Here is a 12,220-nt window from a genome sequence, read left to right on the forward strand (position 1 = left end):
AAAGTCATTGTGGTAATTAATTAGGATGCTAGGAATGCGTGAGGGACAAATACGTGTGGACTGCTGCAAAGTTTTATTCTTCATGTTTTTAAGACAGTAAAAATCTAGTAGAGCGTACATATTTATTCCCCACATAGCACATAGCAATCTATGTGCTGTCGTGACACATTCATGTGCAATTACTGTCGGGATCACATGCAATGGTATTTATTTATTTATTTGTCTATGGGAGTTTTTATATATTTATAGGAGATCTTCTACTGAAAGTGTTTTTCAGACTTCCTATAAGTGATCTGTTCTTCTGTATCTACCTCTGTATCTACCTGCGTTGCACCAATGAAATTTCCCCATATGGGACAATAAAGGAATATCTTATCTTATCTTATATTTGTGATTGTGATGATCTTTCGTCAACAGTTGCATTAAAATCCCTTTCTATTTAATTGTATTTTTGTTTCTTCGAAGCCCGAATTCGCATTACGTTAAGGAGATGGACTTAAATCCTGTTGTTAATAGACAATGCCATAATCGATTATTTGTGTCCTACAGTGGTGAACAGTTGCAAATGCAAATAGCATTCAATACAATTGGGATGCTGTAGTGCAGGTAATTCAATGTATGAGGTGTAAAACCTTTAAAAACCCAGAGGAGCGCTTCCTGGATTACCACCTAATGACATCGTGCAGTGGAGCCAAGTGTTTTTATTTAGAGGTAGAATAAGGACCAAATGCTGTATTACTCAAACATCAGTGAATAAGACATTAACTCCAGGTTTGCTTTCAGTCATTTTAATGTAGCTAAAAATCAATTTAGTGCAATGAAGAATCTTTTGAGTAGCTGATAAGATGTAGCAGTTATTTCCTGGAATGAATATCTATTTACAACTCAATGCTGGCAAGTGGTATCAATCAGAGCTGAATCACAAAGGTTAATTATTATTTCAAGGTCTCAGACGATGTTGGCAATTCCCTCAAAGAAAACGGCATGATTCCATTGTTTTGCATTCCATCATTTCAGCACAAATGAATGAACAAAGAGAGCTCCATACGCTGCCTGATACTGAATGACAGCATTAGCATAATAAATGTGTTGGTGCTCGTCAGTGAATGCACGTCTGCTTCCTCTCAGGCCTGTGGCGGAGTGGATGTAAATGCAGTGATTTATAAGACTGTGCTCTGCCCCGCGCTCACATGACGCAGGAATGACCTGGTCAACACTTTCCATATAAACCATTCTCAGCTCTGTATGCTTGTGCTGATGAGGGAGAAGAGGGGGCTTTGGAGAGTTACCCAGCTTTCAGCAGATTTAATATTATAAAATGACAATACAGTGCATTGTGTGAAATAAGCAAACTGAAAAGGCAGATTTTTTGCCTCAGGATTGCACTCCATTTGCACTCTATTTGTCCATGGACTTGTCAATGCTTAGCCTGAATGTACGGCATTAACGTTATTTATCTCCATGGAAACAACCAGAGGAGATCAGCAGGCCGAGTTATAAGTCAGATGTGCGGAACGGCGACCTTGCTCACTGTAATAACACATGTCTTTTTTTATCCAAACAAAGCTGACTTTCACCTTAATATATTAAGTCTTTGTTACTGTACAACTTATTTATTACGTTCTGGTTCTGAATGAAAAATACATGAAAAATACTGCATTTAAGGTATTAATAGGGAGGAAATACCCAGATAAACCTCTCATCTCCAGAATATGCAGATAAGAATAGAGCTTTAATAGAGTTACTGGCCAGATCTAATGTCACAAAATCTACTGTATATAAAAAGTAGACAGAAACTCTTGAACAGGCCGATAAGCTGCTGCGTCACTATTTGCCTTGTTTCCACTGGTTCAATTTGAAGAGGATCGTGACAGTCTGAAAGTGTTTCCACTGTCCAGAGTGAATCATACTGGCATGTTTAAGTGATCCAAAGCAGAACCTGCAAGGCATTATCTCCACTTCAGCTAAGGAGGAGCTACAATGCGAATACACACCGGAGCGAGATGATTGGACAAGATATAACAAAGACAATAAACAATTCTCACCAAACGCTGACTTGATCCTGTGATAAACTGCTATATTTCAAGTGATTGTAACTTATGTTGAACCGATAGATTTAGCCAAATGAAGCTAGTGCACATAATGGCACTTGTGTCTAACATTATCCAAACCAAATGAAAACACAAAGAGACGTTAGAATGTAAATGTAGAAAGAGCTGACAATAAAAAGAAAGTATAGTTCTTATTTCCTCTATTTTCAGCACCACAAACTTGGAATTACTGAACATCTTTTTGTGGCTTGCTGAGATCGGTCTGATGAGTAAAAAGTATATTTCAGCTACTATTTTTATTCTATTTGTTAAGAAAAGCTTGAAAACGCAGGCCGCCATTAACTTCATCGAAGATCTTCAAGACGAACCGTTTCTAGAGGATCAGAGCCAGTAAAAATGTGTCTTTCAGTGTCAGAATACCTTTAAATGAAAGCCAAATTTAGTGTTTCGCATCAAAAACTTGCCATTGGTTTAACTTTAGGCTAACTAAAAATATTATTACGTTTGACAACACAATCCCAAGCTTTACAGAACGCCCATTTCCAGTCAGAAACCACATCTCGTTGCTCATTCTCCTGAGTGCACTTAATGGCTCCATGTATTCCCTGTTGTTCCTTTGCTGATTGCGTCTCAGACCAGACCAGAGCTGTGGACTGACGGGACACAGAGCCGTCCCCTTCGCCGGTCTGCGCCGCATTAGCCTAGCGTGTGTTTGTCTCCAGTAACCATGACGACAAGCCTGCTGGGTGCTCCGGATCGGCAGTCATCTGACATTGTTTTGGCAGGACACGGGGGCTGATTGAAGTGCTCGCATGTATGTAGGCCTACTGCGCGAGCGCTGGGGTGGTGCAAGGTGCTGGGGTGAGCTCACAGGATGTTAGCAGGGTCATGCGCCTCTGGGAAATATCCCTCGCACGCCCTAAACACGGCAGAACAACTTAACCTGCATCCTGTTTCTGTTTAATGTGTACTTTAATGTGTACAGTGTGGAGGCCAGACGTGTGAGCTGTTTAACTAACTAGTTCCTAGCTCTCACAAACACTTTGGCACATTGTTAATATCCTTATCTATGCTTTTTCAGGCAGGTACACGGCTTAAGAGTGTTTTTTTCTTTTAACCTTTATTTAACCGGAGATTGAGAGGGCAAAGTGGACTGCAGCAGTTAAAAAAAACATTTCCAATAAAGTAAGAACATTGTAGAACAGGACTACCTTTTAAAGCACAGACAATATCCTAATGTATTATTAAAAAGACACGCTCCATTACTGAGATTCTTTAGTTTACAGTGATTCGTTTTTTGCACGTCCGCGATATTTTCCTCTTTTTTTGTAATTTGAGTCCGACACGATTTACCAAAGCCAAACCAAAGAAAGTCCTCCTGTCCTCATTCTCCGCTCCTGCGTCGTGTCCGCTCTGGATTCCAAGGACGCACTGAAACGGCGGCATACAAACGTTAGCGTGTTGTCAAGGAAACCCTCTCTCCCCTCTCCCTTCTTTCTCTCTCAGGTGCGGAGTACACTGGCCGCGTGCGTCAGTGGATTTCTCGGTGTTTGCGGGGGAACCTTTCACAACTCCGAGTGGGTGAGTGGGTGAGTTTGGCACCAGTGTCACGAGCTGTTTTTGTTTCTCTAAGTCAGGCTTTCTTCAGACTCACAGTGGAGGCCTGGTATGACATCATTCACGGAAGTTTCTATAATTGGAACCATGATAAAGTAGGGTAAGAACTCAGCTAAGTGTATCGGTTAGACTTTTGCAATTGCAGTAATTCAAATACAAATGATATTGTTCTTTGCAGCCGCATAGGGTGTTCTCCTACACATTCATACACAAATATACACTGACAATGGAGGCGATGTGTGTAAAGGTTGAGGTAAGGTTTGGTCAGGAGAAAGCCATCCAGACACGGGGAGAAACATGCAAACCCTGCACACAAAGGAGTCCAGGAGTCAAACCCTGTGACCTTCTAGCTGTGAGGCACAACAACACCAACAGTGTACAGTCACTGTTACCAGTGTGAGTATGATTGTTAAACCTGACTTGTGAATTAATGTAAGTTGTTTTGTAATCTACACGGCCTCTATTCAAAGTCATTGTTGTTGAGATATCCTTGTGATTATTGCTATAAAGGTAAGATATACATTATTGTCCCAGGGGAAATCCATTCTTCAATGCCACTGGTACAACCTGTCAGGAATCTTAGGACTTATAACTTAACTCTTGTTTCCAATGGATTGCTATGGAGCTGATCTGTATGGTCCAAAGTGTTTCCACGGTCTTAAGTGAACCGTACGGGGGCGTTTGAGGGGACTGACGCACCTCAAAGGAGATACCTTCCAAATTCCTGGCCCTGTTTGAAAATAAAAATCATAATAGTTTTTATTTCCAAACTCTGCCATGATCTTGTTATCTTCTTCTGTTAATTGGCAATTGGAATAAACCTTTTTCTGATTCTGGTTCTAATAAACTGCCATATTTCCAGTGATGTTGAGCCAACACGTTTAGCAAAACACAGCTAGCAACGTAAGCATTAGCTGTTTCCTATTAAAGACCGAAAATATTTTACTTCCAGTGCAGAACACATCCAACACCAGCCAGTAATGTGATGTAGAGGCGCAAAGAGGCCAAATAAATGTAGAAAAAGCTGACAATAAATGGGAAGTAGTTTCTTTACTCTGGCTTTAACCACATCTCACAGCGTCACAAACTTGGATTTACGCTACGTCTTTTAATGAATTGCTGAGATCGACTTCATGAGTAAAATGTAATGCTACAATTCAAATTCTATTCATTAACAAATCATTGTATGTTTGGCCCTGGACCTGCTGCGTTGCCCAGTGCATAGAAAAGCATATTGCCTTTAAAACTGACTGTCTTTTGTGCATGTTTAAGATTGGTGAGGGACACTGGACCACACGGACAAACCCCGCCCAGACACAGGGAGAGACATGCAAACTCCACAGAGAAAGACCACCTGGACCAGGAATCAAACCCAGGACCTTCTTGCTGTGAGGAGAGGACCTTCCTGCTGTGAGGAAAGCGTGCTAGCCACACCAAAAAATACTATGATGTCAAAATTGTAGATCATTCCCCACTTAAAAGGACACACTTGTTCAAATAGTAAACCAGAACAGCCACATCCCCGGCCTCCTCAGCTCAACTTTCCCATGTGTCATCCATGTCACATGACCACAGTTTAAATGTCTGGGCGTGGAGCTGCTTCTCACATGCAAATGTGGGGAAAGTTAGTGACAACCGCGGGAAATGGAGTCACACAAAAATCTAAAACAAATGCCTAATTAGTAGCTGGGGATTCGAATGGAACCAAACACGGCACGTTTTGAAGAGCAAAGCGTTTGGAGAGAGAAGAGATGTGAATGATGTGCTAATGTGAACTGTGAGCAGCTGAGGCTCCGGGTGGTGTGCGCATCAACTGCTTTAAATCACTGTGGCCAGGAATATGTCTTACCCAGCTGTGATATGAAGGCAGATTTGACTGGATGTTTGAGGGAGCAAGAATTCCTATTTAGTTAAAAAGAAATCTTCACTAGCCTAGACATGTATGATTACTATAGAATGACAAAAAGTGTGTATTGCCCAGAGAACCCTACATTCTGATAATCATACTTTTGCATGTAGATGTAGTCAAACCTCTCCAAATATTAGTAGTACGGCATTAAACATTGACCTTGAACAACATCTCCACAGATCTGACTTGTAACTCCCCCAGAGAAGTTCCACAGTGCACCTTTAAGGATTTCACAGTTGTTCGGTCTGGGTGTCAAGAATTATGAATAACCATGAAATCATAATCCATAATTGTGACTTATATTGTGGCATCATCCTTATAGTGCATCTTTAAAGGCACAGTACGCAACGTTTGAGCCAAAGAATAGTTTATTTTGGATGGTTTTATTGCACGTAAAAAATAAAAATAACATAATATTCTATAGTATGGCACACAACATACTGTATATGCCTTCATAGCGAATGTTCTAAGGTATGTTTTTAACTTTCTATTTCCATGGAATTATGCAGGTGACTTTCAGTTGGACCAAAGTAATGAAACACAAGATTATCTGTGAAGTACTCTTAATTTGTACCTAAAACTAATTATTTTAATAAGAAGAAGAACAAGAAAATGTTACAGGTAAAATGTAATCAGATAAGTGATACATGATATATTTTTTGTATGTGTTAATGGTTATAATTTCAAAAATAAATTGCCACTTTTTGACCAACTTTAATGTGCTTTTTAACAAGGAAATAGCAACACGCCTCGATGATGTCACAGGGCAAACAAGAGACACAACAAAATCCCCCCCCCCCCCCCCCCCATCGGCCCCTCCGCCTTAGTGCCACAGTAGCGAGTGATCCTGATTAAGATACACTCCCTCCGAAGGCGCCTTATCACAGCCTGGGTTAGGAAACGAGGAAGGAACTATCAGCCGTGCAGGACACAAAGGGTGGGCCAACAAGACGTGAGCTCCAACTGCTTTTCATTTAACACCAGCTTCATTAATAACACTGCTGATCTGATTAACAAATAGGAATCTTCAATGTGCAGCAGACTTAGAGTTAGTGATTTTAGAGTGCGAAAAACTGACAATAAATGCAAAATGTGTGAAATATGTGAATGAAATTGTCAATGAAATGGAGCAAAAGATAGTGGTCTATGTGGTTCCATCTGATTTTAGCTGTTGCTGCAATAAAGCTATGAATTCAGTAAAGAATATTATCATTTGATGTATTGTGACGACCCACAATATTACTGTGAGACTTTAAACTTTGATTATTGCTTCATCCCTAAAATAAATCTTCTTCAAAGGAACCTGTTTATCAGCTTTGGTGCAGTTTAGCATCAGCGTGTCTTCATTGATGTGTTACTTATATGCCTGGATTGTGCACACCAAAAATATGATTATTATTTAATTTCTGGACCTGTAAGATTATTGAGGTGCATCTAACTGCTACATCTGAACAGCAAGACCATCAGAAAGAAATTAGATTAATCGTATCAGATTTAGCTGTTTACATATCATTTAAAAAACTCCTTACAAGTGTGAGTGTACATGTAATCACAGCTTGTATAGTATTAAACTTCCATCTATCACCATGGAGACAAGAAGCTGACGCCAAGTCACAGGTCATATCTGTGGAGAGAAAACAATATGTGTCACTTAAACCCCTATAATCAAATACATGTAGCATAGATATGTACTGCACAGCTAATGCTGTACTGCGGAACATTGTGCCCCTTTAAATGTATACAAAAAACAATTCAACATTCAAGATTACTTTAGTTTGTCATTATTCCTGTCCAGTTCAGGGTGTACCCCGCCTAAGGCCCAAAGTCACTGGGATAGGCTCCAGTCACCCGCGACCCAGAAAAGGAACACGCGGTAGAAAATGAATGAATGAATGATTCCTTTTTTGATTTGGTTGGTTTGTAAGGTCTTTGTTCTGAGCTTCTTGTAACAGATAAATGTCTACAACACTTTGGTCCCAGTTTGCACTTTTGCAGTTAGCACGTTCACGCTATTCCTGTCGCTAATGTATCTACTCTCTTGCAGCAAATGACAAAGCTAAATGCAAAATGCTGTTCGGGGCCCCTATGGTCCTTCAGTGGGCCTTAGGTAATCCAATGACGTGCCTCAAACTGTTAAAGTACTGTTTAAAATAAAATAAAATAAAATAGAATTTAATTGGGATACGGGGGCCTTCTGTATGTCCGTCAGTTGCTTATAGCTAAAAACAGCCCTGGTTGGTCCAACAGATTAGCATTCTGTTCAGCATTAAACAGCGTGTAAAGTGTGTTGCCTGTATAAGCTTTTAGAGCCATGGTAAACACTCGTGTGACAGAGGAAGATAAATATCAGTCACTCGTTAGTCACAGCCGCTAACAGCTCACAGACATGTGACCCCACCCAACACTGTAGTGTTGGATTAGCGCTCCAATCAAATGTTATGGTCTCATCTCCTCGCACATACAGCTTATGTAGAAACACTACGAATGTCTAAAAAATAAAAATGCTGTACATATTTGTATTTGTATATTAACTGTGGGGACAGTAAAAATATTGTTTAAAAAATGAATTTAGTCAGGTGTTTATGATAAGAAAATGACAGGAAGTGACATCACACAAGAGACACTCATTTAGTTCATACATGATTTACACAAAACTCTACACACTCTAAACATTAATTCAAATAAATAAATGTGCTCTCATATATTTTAATTGTCAAATTTAAAAACAATTGTGACATTAGATGAGGGTTTTTTTTCTCAGTGGTGTGATGTCATCAATTACAAACAGGAAGTAAAATTATAAATCTCAAAAATGTATTTATCTTAACTGCATCTCTCTGTTAGCGCCACTTTGACAATAAACTCCTACATGAACATAAAACAACAAAAACAAACAAAGAAGCAAAAGAAAAGAAAAAAAGCAAACAAAAAAGCAAAAACAAAGAAAAAACAGTCAGTAAAGAAATACAATTAGAAAATAAGGATACCGCTCCATACATTAGCTCTAAGGCGTTTCAATAGGGATGTTAGCGTTAGCCACCAGCATTGCAAACTATGAAAAACCAAGAATGTTTTTATTTTGTTGTCTTATTCAAATGAATCAGATAAAATGGAACATCAGTACCAGGTTGTGTGCGCACCTCTTCTGGAAAGATATTCACATTATTTCAAAAGTGGTCACAAACGCCAACATTAATTGTTGTATTGATAGCGCTGCATATCTCAACAACAAATAAATGATAAATAGACAACAAAGCCGTTTTCAAGCCGCCCAGAAAAACTTGTTCTTACACAAATCAACCAACTTTGTACAATATTTTAGCAGCAATACTGTACTTTTCTCTAACTCCCCATAGAACTGAATGGGATCCTCACTTAATCCCCAAATGCAAATCAAAACGGACGTACGGGTGAGTATGAGTCAGAAGGCGGAAAAAGGTGAATTTGTGTCTTCAAAATCTTTTTCTCTTCACTGGGCTTCCAACACCTGATCCAAGCGTTCCTGTTGTAAATGAAAGCCTGTACAGTATTTCATATAGTAGCGTAGCAAATGTCTAAAAAAAGTACTAAAAAGCCACAGCCTGTGTCCCCTGTAATGATGCTAATTGTAATGAGTGCTTAGCGGTGGTACAGTGTGGTGCGTAAAAGCATGTCCCCCAGCAGCAGGGTGGTCCTCGGCCGCAGATAACCCGCTCAGACTGCCTGTGATACAGATCAGATGGAGCTGACTGACTAGACTCCAGAGCATATTCAGGGCAGAGAAAGAGAACAAGCCTGTGTTATTTGTTGTTTGTCAAGAGTTACAAAAGAAGAATGAAGATCATGTTTGATACATTTTAATTTTCACAATCTGCCACCGAATCCCACAACAATGAAGAATTCCTGTGAAGTGCACTCCACTAGTGGCTATTTAATGTACTGCAACTGATCCACAGAATGGTATATATAGAGTATGATAAACATTTATAACATTCTATACTATAAACTATCAAATGTTATGGTGCATGTTTTTAACAAGAATAAAAAGAAGACTTTGCAAACATGACAAAACTCTACCTTAAAGCCCAAGGACATAACTATTAGCTAATTTATTCCTCTGAAAAATAAAGAATTGCATTCATATTGTGAGAGGGTTTACATCGCCACATACCTGACTTGTACTTGGCCTGGAGGAGGAGCCTGCTCCTGCTTGTTTCATGGAAATGTCATTCCTTTGGCTCTAATATATAGACTACACTACAGTATATGAACAGGACCCCAGGGGGTTGGGCGTGAGCTCACATATTCTGGAAAGGGTTTATATTAGCTTGATTGAAAATGTCCTTGTTTGGTTTGGCTTTGTGACAGTGGCTATATCCAGAGAGATGTGATGAGTTTTAAGTTAATACCATCAGGACGTGGATACAGAATGCCTTTAGGCAAAAAATTACTTTGTGCTGAATGCACTTCTTTTAAATGCAGCAGGCCTTTAGAATATTTATTGATTGTAAGGTTGATGGACTGATTGTTCTGTTATGTGATGGTGAACCAAAGACAAACCCACACTACAGGAGAGTTCAACATCAAGTTAAAGTTTATGTTAATATTCCACAGAACGACATAAAACTTATATCTCCATTGATATTGTTCCGAAGTATGATTTTAACTTTCTTTTTGCATGGAATTTACACCTCCAACGTCACATACTGTCGCTTTAGTATACTGTAGTGAAAAGTAATAATCGTGCACAATGGCTTTATCTCTTGTGGAACGGGCAAGAGTGCATTGTTGTGGTTCTCAACGTGTGGTCCAAGGCCCATCAAAGGTGCTGCAATGGGGCCCAAAAACAATGTCTACATTTTGTCTACACATCAAGCCAAAAATGGTTAGAAACATGTAAATGGCTTACTTTTAGAGAAAATGACATGGTACGTAATTCATTTGTGTCACTATTAAGCTCACAGTCATTCTAACGCTGTAAAATACAAGACAAACATGATTTAGTATAATGTTAGTGTTGGTACTGAACTCGAGCACTAACATTAAATGAATATCAACATAGCTTTATCGTCTGGCTGTTATCCTGTCATGTTATTTATGTCACAGTTTCACATCCAGCACATTTCTCTTTCTGAACAACAAGTGTCACATGCCCGGATCAGCTCTCACAGAAAGCTCCCGTGTCACTGAAAGAAGACTGAAACACTGAGGAGACTTTGTAAAGTGCTTCCACGAGTCATGATTCTTCTGATAAAAACAGTGCTGTCTTTGGAATGTTTGTGCGTGTGAGGGATTAGTCTGATGCAATTTTTCTATCTTTCCGTCATTATCACAGTGTGCTTTGACTTCTGTGCCAGAGGTCATTGTCTCCAGGTCCAGACTGCTCTCAATCAGGTTCTCAGCATGGCTTCTTTAATCTGCCGTAATTACAGTATGCCTCACAGTCTGCTGTTGCTATTTTCTCCTTTACGGCCCCCTGCAAACTCTGACGCCCCTGATGAAATCTATGGTAATGTTGGTTGCTTTGTGTTGTCTTTTTTGAGAAATTGTGACCTCAAAACCCAATGAAGCTCTGAAGTTCTCAGCACAGGCAAATATTTGTATATTTTTGGTCCACTTTCACATCCTCCTGACACAATTGTGGCGGCGCAGCCTAAATGCCGGTACATGTCGGCCTCGGTGAAACTGAGATAAACCCAATTTAGTTATTTTTTTTTTCAAATGTGTGATTTTCAGTTTTTTGCAGAATGTGCTAGTTGAAGTTATGAATAAGATAACACTATTGGTTGTCTTAAACGTATACATTAAGCTGTTAAAAATGTGGAGTTTTCGGGTCTTTTTCCTGCTCTCCTGGGGGGCGTCACCTTTTTCTAGCCAAAGTATTGTTTACATTTTCCACCAATCAACTGTGTACCACATGGCAGCTGCGTGCTCTCCGTGTTCATGTTAATAATTCACTGGTGGTTGTCATATTTCCTGTTCTTTGGTATGTGGAAGTAACGTTAGAGTAGTGCAAGAACATTTTCTGGAGTGTGATATATTACTACAGAAAAATATCACAATAAATGAATGATATTGAATTTTTTTTATTGCTTTTTCCCCCGCAATTTTTTGTTCTGTGTTTGTTGTTTATTTATTTTTCCACTAAAACAACTTAAACACTTAAAACATGATCTGCAGTAAATAAATAAGTATCTATGATTAGACATAGAAGTTACATATTCACCTCTAAAGCTTAAAGGTGGTATGGACGATTTTTTTCAGCAATTTTATTTTATCATATTTCCTCGTGGCGTGGATAAATCATTTGTCTTGCCACGTATCTATCATAAAACGCACCTATCGCTCACCTGCAGCCGCGTGTGGTTCATCCCCACGTTTCCGCGTGCCTAAGCGCATGGATCTATCATAATATAGTTCCCTCAGTGTACGGGGCAAAATGAAGACTGAGAAAGACAGTTCGAGCTGACGCAGAAGTGGACAGAAATCTACGGGAGACGAGCGATGCGATGCGCTCCGTTGCGCTAATAAACAAACGCACATGTGTGTTGTAACAGTCCACACGGGGGAGTGCGCATGCGCACTTCCACCTGCGTTCTCAAATCGCCGAAAAATCGTCCATACCGCCTTTAAAGGTTGAATGGACGATTTTTTTTACCCAAAT

At 39.5% G+C, this 12,220-nt stretch overlaps 1 protein-coding gene across 1 annotated transcript in view; it reads left to right on the forward strand.

The window, feature by feature from the left end:
* Positions 1-2,778: 2,778 nt before the first annotated feature.
* lekr1 (Leucine-, glutamate- and lysine-rich protein 1) overlaps positions 2,779-12,220 on the forward strand; it is a 150,129-nt gene continuing 140,687 nt past the window's right edge. The window contains exons 1-3 of the mRNA XM_072459552.1: positions 2,779-2,797; positions 3,558-3,632; positions 7,622-7,684. Coding sequence (XP_072315653.1) covers positions 2,779-2,797; positions 3,558-3,632; positions 7,622-7,684 — 157 coding nt within the window. The remainder of the gene's footprint in view (positions 2,798-3,557; positions 3,633-7,621; positions 7,685-12,220) is intronic.

The sequence above is a fragment of the Eucyclogobius newberryi genome, unplaced genomic scaffold, assembly GCF_026437365.1.
Source record: "Eucyclogobius newberryi isolate DKJ021-1_F unplaced genomic scaffold, fEucNew1.0.hap1 SCAF_10, whole genome shotgun sequence".
Taxonomy (NCBI): Eukaryota; Metazoa; Chordata; class Actinopteri; order Gobiiformes; family Gobiidae; genus Eucyclogobius; species Eucyclogobius newberryi.